Source organism: Myotis yumanensis, unplaced genomic scaffold (assembly GCF_028538775.1).
Source record: "Myotis yumanensis isolate MYYU_CA2020_CCGP unplaced genomic scaffold, mMyoYum1.0.hap1 SCAF_22, whole genome shotgun sequence".
Lineage (NCBI taxonomy): Eukaryota > Metazoa > Chordata > Mammalia > Chiroptera > Vespertilionidae > Myotis > Myotis yumanensis.
Genome location: NW_027223773.1, coordinates 3,501,869 through 3,516,460, shown reverse-complemented (window position 1 = coordinate 3,516,460; position 14,592 = coordinate 3,501,869). Strand labels below are relative to the sequence as shown.

Sequence of the window (14,592 nt, the reverse complement as noted above, 5' to 3'; positions counted from 1 at the left end):
GAGCTGGCACCTCGGGCCGCTGGGACCGCACGTCAGTCATCCCAGCGACAGAGCTTCCGTGGAAAAGGCGGACGGACGGCGTGTTTCCATCGGGGCGGCCGATCCTTATCGCCGCTCACAGGCCGGTCTGTAGACTTTTCCCCGGAACGAGCGCCAAAGCAAACACGGAGCTCAGCTGAGCTCAGCCGCACGGGGCGGGGGTGCCGACGCCTCCGCGGAGAAGTGGGCTTGGACCTTGTGCTTCCTGTGTCTGATTTACCGAACTCGGATCGGACCACAAAGCAACCCGAGGACACCTGAGCACGTGCCCTTTTAAACAAGAGCACGCCCGGCCGGCGTGGCTCAGGGGCTGAGCGTCGACCTAGGAACCAGGAGGTCAGGGTTCGAGTCCCGGTCCGGGCACAGGCCCGGGTTGCGGGCTCGATCCCCAGTGTGGGGTGTGCAGGAGGCAGCCGATCCAGGATTCTCTCTCATCATCGATGTCTCTATCTCTGTCTCCTTCTCCCTTCCTCTCTGAAATCAATTTTAAAAAACACAAAAATTTTAAAAAGGAAAGAAAGAAAGAGTCACCCCAGGCTGCCCTTGGCTAGCTGTCATGTGAGGGCAGAGGCCCCTCACACACCCACAGGGGATGCGCTGCGTCCAGCCCCCGCGGCCCCCCCCCCCCCCCCCCCGGGAGCTGCAGTGAATGTGTAACTGGGCCGTGTCCCAGCGCATTCTGTTCAACAGCGAGGGCATCGATCACCCACTTCCTGGAAGCTGTCCCAGCAGGAGTCCCTCTGGCGTCCAGCCCTGTCATCAGGCCTGGCTGCTGGGCCCCCTCCCCCACTGTGATGTAACCCCTGCCCCCCAGCCCGGGCACAGGACAGTCCGGGAACGGCTCCATCCCCGCCCCTCACGTATAAATTGGGCGTCCGCGCACCCGGCCAAGAAAGAGACTGCCCTGGTCTTGGGGACAGAACAGAAGATCCTGGTCTAGTTTTGGGGACAGAAGCAGGAGGTCTTTGTGTTGGGAGCTGACGCAGAAGGTGCTGGTCTTGAGGGCGGACGCAGAAGGTAAGCCGGGAGTCCCTCTCCACACACCGCCCGAAGCCCCAGCCCCCAGTGACTCCCAGGACAGCTGAGCGGTCTGCTGGGCCCAGAAGGTGGGGTGGGGTGGGGGCCAGAGCGGCTGGAAGGTGGTAGCTAACCTGCAGCCAGGAGCCAGGGGCCAGGAGCCAGGGGCCAGGGGACAGTGGAGACCTGCACTGCAGGGGACTTGACCACTGAAGACCCAGGAGACGCGTTCCCCTCCCGTTCAGCCAGCCCTGCAGACCTGGGCTGTCCTCCCTCGGCCCCACCCTGGGTCCCGCCAGAGACCTGGTCCCTCTCCCAGGCGTCACGGTGGCCGGTCCCCCCCACCAGGTTCATGGTGGCCAAGAGTCCACTGGGTCCTCTCCCAGCCAGAGGGACTGCGCAGCTTTCGGTGCGGGAAGGGGGGCTGGAGGAGGAGAGGGGCCCGGCTCAGGGGGCCCAGGGCTGTGTCCCTGAACCCCTTTGGAGCAGAGCTGTCTCCAGTCCTTGGCTCACGGCCTGGGTCTGTGCAGTCAAGCTCATCGCGGTCTCCCCGAGCCTCGGTTTGCTCATCTGTAAATGGGGCCAGTAGCAATTCCTGGCCTCCCCTTGCTCATGGACTAGGTCAGTGGTCGGCAAACTCATTAGTCAACAGAGCCAAATATCAACAGTACACCGACTGAAATTTCTTTTGAGAGCCAAACTTTTTAAACTTAAACTATATAGGTAGGTACATTGTTATTAACTTAATTAGGGTCCTCCTAAGGCTTAGGAAGAGCCACACTCAAGGGGCCAAAGAGCCGCATGTGGCTGGCGAGCCGCAGTTTTCCGACCACGGGACTAGGGTGTCTGTTAAGAGCAACAGAAGGTGAAAGTGCTTTCTAACCTTTCAGATAAACTAAAAAGGCAAATTCTTACTATTTTGTTCAGGAGGCAGTCCAGATCGGTGCTTGTGTGTATGTGTGGACTGGGGCTTCAAGGGGTTTGAATCCTGGTTGTGTCTCTTATTGGCCGTGTGGCCTTGAGCCAGTCACTAAACCTCTCTGTTCCTTTGCAAAACAGCATTAATTACTTTATTTGCCAGCTACTTATCAAGTAGCTGCAATGGCCCCGGGCACTTTTGGGGGCCGATGTGATATAGGTCAGGGAACAAAACAGTGAGAACCCTGCACTCTAGGGGGTATGCTTCACCTGGGAGGAGAGAGGCAATAAACACTAAACATCTCTCTATATATATGAAAGGCTCAGTGACTGACCGTACGTATGTCTGACCGACCGCCCGGTACATAGGACACGCACTGACAATTTAAAAATAAACGTTGACTCGTGCATGCACAATACATATACAGCTCTTGCTGGCGCCAATCGCATGCGTGTTTTGGTTTTATAACGCTATATTGTATATACCACTTTGACATGTAATTTTTTTCGCAGCAACATCATTACCGCACGAATCTTTCTTCTAATTAATTTCTTTCCAATGTGCACGAATCTGTGCACCGGGCCACTAGTGACAAATAAACAGACAGACACACGATACGGAGTGTGACAAGGTGACCAGGGCCAGGGTGTCGGGAGGCAGAGCACAGTGTCAGGAGTGGCAGGCGGCGTGGAGTAGGGCGTCAGGGAGCCCCTGCAGGAGGGGGCACGGGTGAGAAGAGGAGAGTGGCCGAGGTAGGAAAAGCCTGGAGCGGTGCCTGGCAGTGCCAAGCGTTACGTAAATGTCAGCTGCCGCCCTCGCCATTTCCATTGAGCCACCAGGTGTAGGGACACTGAGAAGGGGGGGTTGGTGGCGAGGGAGATCGAGCAGGGGTGAGGGAAGAGAGAGCACGGGGCCAGGACCACCCACGGAGCCTGGACCCCTGCTGCCTGCTGACCCAGAACCCTCGGGGCTGGAGAGCCGATCACGGCCTCTGCCTTGAAAATGACCCATGAGATGGCGTCACCTGAACGGGGTGGGGCCTGTGCCATTCACCGGTGCAAAGCGGGAGGAGCTGGTGCCCCTGCACGGCCCACAGGTTTCCCCTGAGGCCGCGACCTTTATCTGAGGCCTAACACGTGCAACAAAACCCAACGAAAGCACGCCTCCTCCGGGGCCACGTGTTCTGCACCCGGGTCCTATAGATGTTTCCTTCTTTAAAAAATATATTTGTAGCCCTGGCTGGTGTGGCTCAGTGGATGGAGCGTCAGCCTGCGAACTGAAGGGTCCCGGGTTTGATTCCGGTTGGGGACACAGGCCAGGGTTGTGGGCTCGATCCCCAGTGTGGGGCGTGCAGGCGGCAGCCGATCCATGATTCTCTCTCATCATTGATGTTTCTCTCTCTCTCTCCCTTTCCCTTATTTTTTCCCTTAAATTTATATCTTTATAAATTTTTATAAAATATATTTCTAAATTCTATTGATCTCAGAGAGGAAGGGGGAGGTAGAGAGAGAGAAACATCAAGGATGAGAGAGAATCATGGATCGGCTGCCTCCTGCACGCCCCCCACACTGGGGATCCAGCCTGCAACCCGGGCTTGTGCCCTGACCGGGACTCGAACCGTGACCTCCTGGTTCATAGGCCCACACTCAACCCCTGAGCCCCGCTGGCGGGGCTATAGATGTTTTCTGGGGACCTTGAATCCATTTCTTCTCCTTGAAATTCACAGACATGAGGGGTTTCTCTAGGCGAATGGCTGCGGGGACATGGGAACCAATCGGGCTCGAGAGCACTCAGTAACCGCCTTTCACCCTCCATCTTCTTCTACCTTTCAGGGCCCGCAGACGCGCAATGAGTCCCGCAGGCCTGGGCCTCAGGGCCGCCCTGCTCTGCCTCTTGGCCTGGGCCGGCCTGCCCGCTGCCGACCGGCTCTACATCCACCCCTTCCACATGCTCGTCTACAGCAAGAGCAGCTGCGAGCAGCTGGAGAAGCCCAGCGGGGAGGCGCCCCCGGACCCTACCTTCACACCTGTCCCCATCCAGGCCAAGACGTCCCCGGTGGACGAGGAGGCCCTGCGGGAGCAGCTGGTGCTGGCCGCCCAGAAGCTCCAGGGCGAGGACAAGATGCGGGTGGCCACGGTGGGCATGCTGCTCAACTTCATGGGCTTCCGCATGTACAAGACGCTGACCGAGACGCAGGCCGCGGCCGGCGGGGCCGTCTTCTCCCCGACGGCGCTCTTCGGCACCCTGACCTCCTTCTACCTGGGGGCCCTGGACCCCACGGCGGGTCGGCTGCAGGCGTTCCTGGGGGTCCCCGGGGAGGACCAGAGCTGCACCTCCCGGCTGGACGGCCACAAGGTCCTGTCCGCCCTGCAGACCATCCAGGGCCTCCTGGTCCTGCAGGGCGGGGCCGGAGGCCAGGCCCGGCTGCTGCTGTCCACGGTGCTGGGCCTGTTCACAGCCCCCGGCCTGCGCCTGAAGCAGCCTTTCGTGGGGGGCCTGGCTCCCTTCGCCCCCGTCACCCTCCCGCGCTCTCTCGACCTGTCCACCGACCCCCAGCTGGCCGCTGAGAAGATCAACAGGTTCATGCAGGCCGTGACCGGGTGGAAGATGGGCAGCCCCCTGCAGGAGGTCAGCCCAGACAGCAACCTCATCTTCAACGCCCAGGTCCACTTCCAAGGTAAGGCCCAGCCTCGGCGGGGTCTGCGCCTGGGGGTGGCGGTGCTCTGTCTCCGTGGCCCTAACGCCCACCGTCTCAGCTGGGCACTGCCCGGCCCTGGAGGTGGGCAGGGCGGCAGACGTGGCCAGGAAGACGGGAGTGGTGGTCCCATCCGGCTCCTTGGATGAGTGTCGGTTGGGCATCGGCCCGCCCACCTGCTGCCCTATCTCTGCAGCTGCTACCCTCCCTCCTGTCTCCCTCATCCTTTCATTCCCTGGGTGCGGTGAGGAGGTGTCCCTGGTGAAGAAATAGACACAGAGAAAGAACGTGACTTGCTCGAGACGCCCAGCCACGAGCGGGGACCTGGGGTCCAAACCCACATCTCCTGACCCCCATGGCCCAGGTCCTCGTTCAGAGGGCTGGGTTTCTGTCTTATTTTTTTTTTTTATTGACGTCAGAGAAGAAAGGAGAGGGAGAGAGAGAGAGAAACATCCACGATGAGAGAGAATCACGGATCGGCTGCCTCCTGCACACCCCCTACTGTGGATGGAGCCCACAACCTGGGCATGTGCCCTGACCGGGAATGGAACCGTGACCTCCTGGTTCATAGGTTGACGCCCAACCACTGAGCCACACTGGCCGGACTCAGGCCGGGTTGTGAGACTTCATGGGCTGCTGGGAAGGTGGGAGCCCTTGCTGGCAGGAGTCCGAGTGGGCAAGCGTCCTGCCCAGAGGTTGTCCTACTGTGTGCACTGCGGACGGGAAGGGCCTGGAAGGTTTTGCAACTGTCCAGGCAAACTCCGTGGGGAACACGCGCTGTGGTGGCGGCTCTGTGACTGACGGGTGGGCTGAGAGCCCTGCCTCTGAGGGACATGGATGAGGTTCCATCAGGATGAGCAACCTTGCCCTGGCCGGCGTGGCTCAGTGGTTAGAGCGTCAGCTTGTGCACCAGAGGGTCCTGGGTGTGATTCCTGGTCAAGGGCATGTACCTGGGTTGCAGGTCTGATCCCCACCCACAGTTGGAACATGTGTGGGAGGCAACCCATGGCTGTGTCTCTCTCACATCGATGTTTCTCTCCTCTCTCCTCCTCCCTTCCCCTCTGTCTAAAAAACAAGACTAACATCATCCATTACCAGGAGCTCAGGGCTCAGCTGGATGCCTTTAACTATCCAGGATGGGATTTGGGGGCCCGTGGGCTCCGGCCGCCCTTTGCCCAGCACCGCTGACCCCCCTGGCCCCGGGGCTGGCCCTAGCAGGTTCCGCCACATCCGTTGACTTAACCTGGAGAGATTGACTTAACCTCCGGGCGAGGATGGAGCCTGCAGGGGAGCAGCGGGGAGAGGCGGCCCCTCCGTGCAGATTCCAGCGTCTGTTTGGTTCAGTTTGTTGGTGGAAAAAAGTTAGTTCTTTTTGTCTTCTCTAAACTAAAAAGCCTCCTGCTGGGCCTGGGGGGCCAGTGCTGAGCTCCCCCGGGGAGCGTATATGGAAGGTCACCAAAGCTTCTTTAAAAAAAATAAAATTATTGATTTCACAGAGGAAGGGAGAGGGAGAGAGAAACATCCATGATGAGAGGGAATCATGGATCGGCTGCCTCCTGCACACCCCACACTGGGGATCGAGCCTGCAACCCGGGCATGTGCCCTTGACCAGGAATCAAACCATGACCTCCTGGTTCAGAGTTCGACGCTCAACCACTGAGCCACACTGGCTGGGCAGAAGCGTCTTCTTTTTTAAAGTAGTGGAATGTATCGGAGCAACTGGTTAATAACATGGGACAGGTGTCAGCTGTACAGCATCTGCCTGTTGTACTGTATGCTCATCACTGTAAGTTGAGTCTCCTTCCCTACTCCTTCACCCTCGTCTACCTCCCCCACCCCGTCCTGCTGTCTGTCTACAGGTGTGTTTTCCTTTCTTAATCTCTTCAACTTTTTCACCCAACTCCTCCCCCCGACAGCTGTCGGTCTGTTCTCGGTCTCTGTTTCTATTGTGAGAATTAGATCCCCCGCGTGAGGACGACCCTACGGTGCTTGTCTTTGTCTGGCTCATCAGAGTTGGGGGGAGGGGGTGTTGCAGGCACATGGGAAACCTCTGCACCACCTCTTAACTTTCCTGTGGACCTAAAACTGCTCTAGAAAAGGAACTTGAGCCCTAGCCAGTTTGGCTCAGTGGATAGAGCATCGGCCTGCGGACTGAAGGGTCCCAGGTTCGATTCCGATCAAGGGCATGTACTTTGGTTGCGGGCAGATCCCCAGTGGGGGGTGTGCAGGAGGCAGCTGATCTATGATTATTCTCTCTCATGGATGTTTCTCTCTCTCTCTCTCTCTCTCTCTCTCTCTCTCTCTCCCTTCTTCTCTGAAATCAGTAAAAATCTATTAAAAACAAAAAGTAACGTGATTAAAACACAGCCTGCTGGACCTCAGGCTCCGGGCCGGGCCGGATCCGGGCTGGTTGCCCCATCAGCTCCTAGTGGGGGAGGCGCTGAGCCCTTGGGGTCCCTTGTGGACCCAAGTAAGGGGGCGGCAGCGGCACAAGCCCGGGTGTGTCCTCACGTTGGCAGCTGCTGCTCCCTGAGCGGCTCCGGGGCTGGGTTCGCAGGAGCAGGACTTGGCCGGCCCCGGGGAAAAGCAGAGGCCTACGGGGTCTGCTCGCCAAGGCCTGCACAGCCCAGGCCCCGCCCCGTCGCTGGATAGATGCTCCCCACCTCCCCGTGCTCGCCGCTCCCTGCTGACTCTCCCTTGTTCTCCACTCCCAGGTCAGATGAAGGGCTTCTCGCTGCTGGCGGGGCCGAGGGAGTTCTGGGTGGACAACGCCACCTCCGTGGCCGTCCCCATGCTGTCGGGCACGGGCACCTTCCCGCACTGGAGCGACCCCCAGAGGAACCTGTCCCTGACCCGCGTGCCGCTCAGCGCCAACGTGGGCCTGCTGCTCATCCAGCCGCACGACGCCGCGGCCCTGGCTGAGGTGGAGGCCCTCGCCTTCCAGCACGACCTCCTGACCTGGACCAAGAACCTGGCTCCCCGGTACGGCCCCCGGGGACAAGCTCTCGGTGGGGGCGAGCACCCCCTCCAGCAGGGACTCAGGACAGGCTCTGGGTGGGGGGGAGCACCCCCTCCAGCAGGGACACAGGACAGGCTCTGGGTGGGGGCGAGCACCCCCTCCAGCAGGGACTCAGGACAGGCTCTGGGTGGGGGGGAGCACCCCCTCCAGCAGGGACACAGGACAGGCTCTGGGTGGGGGCGAGCACCCCCTCCAGCAGGGACTCAGGACAGGCTCTGGGTGGGGGGGAGCACCCCCTCCAGCAGGGACACAGGACAGGCTCTGGGTGGGGGTGAGTACCCCCTCCAGCAGGGACACAGGACAAGCTCTGGGTGGGGGCGAGCACCCCCTCCAGCAGGGACACAGGACAAGCTCTGGGTGGGGGTGAGCGCCTCCTCCAGCAGGGACACAGGACAAGCGCTGGGTGGGGGTGAGCGCCCCCTCCAGCAGGGACACAGGACAAGCTCTGGGTGGGGGTGAGCGCCCCCTCCAGCAGGGACTCAGGACAGGCTCTGGGTGGGGGCGAGCGCCCCCTCCAGCAGGGACACAGGACAGGCTCTGGGTGGGGGGAGCACCCCCTCCAGCAGGGACACAGGACAAGCTCTGGGACACAGGACAAGCTCTGGGTGGGGGGGAGCACCCCCTCCAGCAGGGACTCAGGACAAGCTCTGGGTGGGGGGTGAGCGCCCCCTCCAGCAGGGACTCAGGACAGGCTCTGGGTGGGGGGGAGCACCCCCTCCAGCAGGGACACAGGACAGGCTCTGGGTGGGGGCGAGCACCCCCTCCAGCAGGGACACAGGACAGGCTCTGGGTGGGGGCGAGCACCCCCTCCGCAGGGACACAGGACAGGCTCTGGGTGGGGGGGAACGCCCCCTCCAGCAGGGACTCAGGACAGGCTCTGGGTGGGGGGGAGCACCCCCTCCAGCAGGGACACAGGACAGGCTCTGGGTGGGGGCGAGCACCCCCTCCAGCAGGGACACAGGACAGGCTCTGGGTGGGGGGGAACGCCCCCTCCAGCAGGGACACAGGACAGGCTCTGGGTGGGGCGAGCACCCCCTCCAGCAGGGACACAGGACAGGCTCTGGGTGGGGGGTGAGCGTCCCCTCCAGCAGGGACACAGGACAGGCTCTGGGTGGGGGTGAGCGCCTCCTCCAGCAGGGACACAGGACAAGCTCTGGGTGGGGGCGAGCACCCCCTCCAGCAGGGACACAGGACAGGCTCTGGGTGGGGGGGAACGCCCCCTCCAGCAGGGACTCAGGACAGGCTCTGGGTGGGGGGGAGCACCCCCTCCAGCAGGGACACAGGACAGGCTCTGGGTGGGGGCGAGCGCCCCCTCCAGCAGGGACACAGGACAGGCTCTGGGTGGGGGGGAACGCCCCCTCCAGCAGGGACACAGGACAGGCTCTGGGTGGGGCGAGCACCCCCTCCAGCAGGGACACAGGACAGGCTCTGGGTGGGGGGTGAGCGTCCCCTCCAGCAGGGACACAGGACAGGCTCTGGGTGGGGGTGAGCGCCTCCTCCAGCAGGGACACAGGACAAGCTCTGGGTGGGGGCGAGCACCCCCTCCAGCAGGGACACAGGACAGGCTCTGGGTGGGGGTGAGCACCCCCTCCAGCAGGGACACAGGACAGGCTCTGGGTGGGGGCGAGCACCCCCTCCAGCAGGGACACAGGACAGGCTCTGGGTGGGGGCGAGCACCCCCTCCAGCAGGGACACAGGACAGGCTCTGGGTGGGGGGGAGCGTCCCCTCCAGCAGGGACACAGGACAAGCTCTGGGTGGGGGCGAGCACCCCCTCCAGCAGGGACACAGGACAGGCTCTGGGTGGGGGCGAGCACCCCCTCCAGCAGGGACACAGGACAAGCTCTGGGACCCAGGACAAGCTCTGGGTGGGGGCGAGCACCCCCTCCAGCAGGGACACGTGCCGGCCGCCTTCCTGGGTCTCCAGTACCTGCTCTGTGGGGCCCGGCCGCACGGTGGGAGCCCCCCGGGCCACCTAACCTGGGTCCCCCCCGCAGGGCCATGCGCCTGACGATGCCGCAGCTGGCGCTGCGAGGCTCCTACGACCTGCAGGACCTGCTGGCCCAGGCCAAGCTGGCCACCCTGCTGGGTGCCGAGGCGAGCCTGGGCAGGATCAGCGACGGCAACCTCCGAGTCGGGCAGGTACGGGCGGCCCTGCCCGCTGGGTCTGTTGGCTCCGGGGGTCCGGGGGTCCATGGAAGCGACAGGGAGGAAGCCTCCAGAAGGTGGGCGGGGCCGGAGGGAAAGGAGGCATGGCCAGGCGGGTGTGCCCAGGTGGGGAGACGTGAAGAGCGCTTTCTGGGCCTTTCCAGAGGCGGGTGGAGAGCAGCAACCCCTCCCACCCCCTGCTGGTGGCTCTGCCCCGCCTGGCCTGGCCGGGGCTCCTCCCTACAGCAGAGTCCAGACCAGGAGGGTGTCCCCCAGCCCAGGGCCGGCCGTGGGACAGCTCCCGGCTTCCGGGAAACGCCCCCCAGGGGACAGAGGGTCCCCCAGCCACAGGGGACGATGCTCCTCGGCCATGGGAAGGGGCCTGTGTGCTCAGGCTCGGTGCTCGGTGCTGTGGACAAACAGGGTCCCGCCCAGTACTGACCTCAGAGACTGCTGTTGGGGGCAGGAGCCATCTGTGCTAAATGACTGGGTTCAGACCTGGCTCAGTGGATAGAGCGTCGGCCCTCGGACTGAAGGGTCCCGGGTTCGATTCCGATCAAGGGCACGTACCTTGGTTGCAGGCTCGGTCCCAGCCCTGGTTGGGTGGGGCGCTTGCAGGAGGCAACCAATCGATGTGTTTCTCTCACATGGATGTTTCTCTCTGTCTTTCCCTCTTTCTTCCACTCTCTCTAAAAATCAATGGAATAATATCTTCGGATGAGGATTAAACAAACAAACAAAGAAAAACAAAGAAAAGAAATAAAAATGAAGAGTGGGGGTCACCCACGCACGGGTGGCCGGGGGTTCCGCCGGGACAGCCAAGAGGAAGGGGGAGACAGGCAGGTCCGAGAGGCCCTCAGGGGAGGGGCCGCCGTGTCGCTCTGAGCGAGAGCCATCAAGGGGGTGCAGGCACCGGGCACGGTCTCGCAGGCTGGGATCGTGTCCCCCCGCCCCCGTCCTTGGGCACCTCTGCACCCCGTCCTCGGGCCCTGTGGGGCTTCCCGGAGTGACCCCAACGCTTGCCGCTTTTGCAGGTGCTGAACAGCGTCCTGTTTGAACTCAAAGCAGAGAAGGGGGAGCAGCCCACGGAGCCAGCCCCGCAGCCAACGGGGCCCGAGGCCCTGGAGGTGACCCTGGACCGGCCGTTCCTGTTCGCCATCCAGGATCAAGACTCCACCGCCCTGCACTTCCTGGGCCGCGTGGCCAACCCGCTGAGCGCGGTGTGAGGCCGCCACGGGCACCTGGCCACCAGCAGCACACGTTTGTCAGCACCGTCCTCCCCTTTGTCTTCCCCCCGAGCCAGCCGGGAGCAGAGAGCAGCCTTTCCCTGGGGCGGTGGGCGCAGCAGCCTCCGGGCCTCAGGTTTGGGGGGAGCTCCGAGGGGATGGGGGTCCTAAGAACCAGCGTTCAGCTCAGGGCGACTGTTCCGGAAAGAGTTTGCACAGACCGGCCTGCGTGTGGAAGCGATCATCGCTTCCTCTTTCACTGGGAACGGAAACTGGGCTTTAAGGGTAAGTCCCCCACCCTCCGTGGCCCTGGGCGTGTGCAGCGTGTGGAAGGGGAGCCCGCGACCTGCACGCACGTGCCACACGCCCGCATTCTTCTTGGGGGGGTTTTCAATGTGTTAGAATGTCACCCCGTGGCTGGTTATCCTGTTACTAATAAATGTCTTACAACAAAAAGCAAAAAGGGAAGATTCTCTCTTTTACTGAGCAGAACAAATATGTGTCATTGAGCAGACACACAGGGGCTCGGAGTCATATTTTGTTTTGTTTTTTTCTTTTCTCTCTTTTTTAAATGTTTTAAATTGGTTTGAGAGAGAGGGAGAGAGAGACTGATTTGTTGTTCCACATATTTCCGCATTCATGGTTGATTCTTGTAAGTGCCCTGACCGGGGATCGAACCCATAACCTTGGTGTATTGGGACGGTGCTCTAACCACTGAGCAACCCAGCCTGGCTCTGAGCCATAGTTTGGACGGCATTCCCATGGGAGGCGGGGCCTGCAGGGAGCCATCCTTTGAAGAAGTTGAAGGTGATGTTTTCTGGACCTTCCTTCCTGCGGGCAGTGACCGTCTGTGTGCTGGACAGGCGGCCTGGGAGGCGGCCTGGGGGGCGGCCTGGGAGTCTGGGAAGGGGCGGGGCAGACGGGAGCCTCATCCTGGGACTCAGGTCAGGCTGTCACTCACTGTGCCCGGGAGCAGGAGAGCGAGATCCCGTCACTGCCCATTTCCTTATGTCTGTTGGGTGTCCCTGCCTGCCCTCCTCGGGGTCAGCCCCCACCTCTACCTGCTAAATCCCGGGCAGAGCCTGAGGAGGGGGTAGGCGCCGGCAGGCCCTTGCTGCTCCCCGATAACGGGACACTGCCGAGATACGGAGAGCACTTCCTCCCTCCCTCCCATTAACACCGACCAGCTCAGCCTGGCCCGTCTGGCTCAGTGGTTAAGCATTGACCTAGGAACCAGGAGGTCACGGTTCGATTCCCGGTCAGGACACATGCCCGGGTGGCAAGCTGGATCCCCAGTGTGGGGAGTGTGGGAGGCAGCGGTCAATGATTCTCTCTCCCTCTTCCTTTCTCTCTCTCTAAAAATCAATAAAAACATATTTTTAAAAAATGCTGAGTAGCACATAGGCGAGGTGAGCCACAGTCACCGTGAGGGCGAAGGAGACATGACAACAGGGACAGAGAGGGCTGGGAGCTCGGGGTGGGCTGGGATCACGGGGTGGGGGTGGGAGCTCAGGGTGGGCTGGGAACTCGGGGTGGGGGTGGGAGCTTGGGGTGGGCTGGGAGCTCGGGGTGGGGGTAGGAGCTCGGGGTGGGGGTGGGAGCACGGGGTGGGGCTGGGAGCTCGGGGTGGGGGTAGGAGCACGGGGTGGTGCTGGGAACTCGGGGTGGGCATGGGAGCTCGGGGTGGGCTGGGATCACGGGGTAGCCGGCTTCAGAGCTGACCAGGAAGCCTTCCCGTATGTGCTGGCATCGGCTGGGGCAAAGGGTCCGAGTGCTGCTTGTAGGTGACTGCCCTGCCCACTGGTGCCCAGGCCTCGCCCGCGCCTCTGCTGGGCCATGGAAGCCTCACTTAAGGGGTGGAGTCGCCCAGAGGTGCACGAGGGCAGGTGGCCCGTCTGCTCCTCTAAGGCCCAGGCCCCACAGAGCAGCAGCGATGTCCTCCAACCTCAGCGTGTCCCCCCACATCCCCGCCCCCCGTGGTGTGAGCGGATCTGACCAGGCTGTCCCTGCTGTGCCAGGCGCCCAGGGCAGCACGGCGGTGCTCAGAGACGGAGTGGGGCTTCCCTGACGCTGTGTGACCCAGCGCAGTGACCCGCCTCTCAGCCGGCCCCCTTACTTATAAATTGGGAAAGTTGTTTTTCTGTATTTTTAAAAAAATATATTCATATTGATTTCAGAGAGGAAGAGGGAGAGAGAGGTAGAAACATCCATGATGAGAGAGGATCATGGATCGGCTGCCTCCTGCACGCCCCACACTGGGGATCAAGCCCGCAACCCGGGCATGTGCCCTGACCGGGACTCGAACCCTGACCTCCTGGTTCCTAGGTCGACGCTCAGCCCCTGAGCCACGCCGGCCGGGCACATCAGGTTCACTCTTGGTGCTGTACGTTCGGAGATGCCGGCTGAGTGCCCGGCTTTGTGCTGGGCGTGGGGACGCTGCAGGGAGCCTGTGTCGCCACCTGGGAGGCCGTCCTGAAGTCGCCCTGGGTGACTGAGCACGTGAGCTGGCACCGCCGCGGCACAGCCAGCGGGAGGGGACACTGTGAATGAACAACAGGTCTCTGCCCAGCGGGCGCTGCGCCTCCGAGTTGCCAGGAGGAAGGCGCTGCCAACGGACCGCTGGTCTCTGTTCCCAGAATTTCTATGAGCGGGAATTTGGGTCAGGACGTTCCAAGGGTACAAAACCCAACATCTCGCAGATGACTTAGCACAGACGTCTTCATTCTAAGGGTTTGTTTTTTTCCTTTTTAATTTTTTAAAAATTGATTTCCGAGAGGAAGGGAGAGAGGATAAATAGATAAACATCAATGATGAGAATCATGGATCGGCTGCCTCCTGCACCCCCCTGTGGGGATGGAGCCCACAACCCGGACATGTGCCCGACGGGGAATCGAAATGCTCAACCACTGAACCACACTGGCTGGGCCTAAGGGTGTGTTTTTCTTGAAACATTTCTCCACTGCCTCCCAGTCCTCCTGGGCTGCCCAGGGTGTGTCCGGTAGATGAGGCGCTTTCTCACCTCATCGGGGATTCGTGGGCAGGAGCCCAGGGGCCCAGGTGGCACGGGCGTCCCAGGACCTGAGAAGTCACCAGGCCCCTCACCCTTGACTGAGTTTAGAAAACCGGGCGATTTTTGTTTCTCGTTTGGCAGCAAAACTCAAACGAGGTGTGGCTCCTGCGGCAGGTCTGCCCCATCCCGTGAGGGCTGTGCCCCCTCCCCCCGGGGCCAAGGACCCCGCACACCTGCTTCCTGAAGGACAGATGCCACTGCTCAGCACAAGTGTGTAGGTGTGTGTCAGCAGACCTCCCACCCACTGTGGGGCCTTCCCAACATTCCCAGCTCTCTGCCCCTCAGCACCCAACCCTGACCCCCACCCCAGGGTCAGCTCGTCAGGAGGGCTGGCGGTGTGGCTCCTATAGGGGTGTCACCTTCCATGGACCACTCCCAGCGTCTGCAGGGTGCATCTATGATGGAGGGGAGCCTCCCACAGGCGCGAGGCCCTGGCCCAGGGGAAGGAGCCACGGGCATGA

The 14,592-nt window shown here is 61.7% G+C and overlaps 1 protein-coding gene across 1 annotated transcript; it reads left to right on the top strand.

Annotated features, from left to right (window-relative positions):
• The first annotated feature begins 872 nt into the window (after window positions 1–872).
• On the top strand, window positions 873–11,524 carry AGT (angiotensinogen). Its single transcript, XM_070401262.1, has 5 exons — window positions 873–1,056; window positions 3,808–4,652; window positions 7,385–7,652; window positions 9,685–9,829; window positions 10,870–11,524. The coding sequence occupies exons 2-5, from the start codon at window positions 3,824–3,826 to the stop codon at window positions 11,059–11,061; spliced, it is 1,434 nt and encodes a 477-aa protein (XP_070257363.1). The 5' UTR covers window positions 873–1,056; window positions 3,808–3,823; the 3' UTR covers window positions 11,062–11,524.
• Window positions 11,525–14,592: the final 3,068 nt, after the last annotated feature.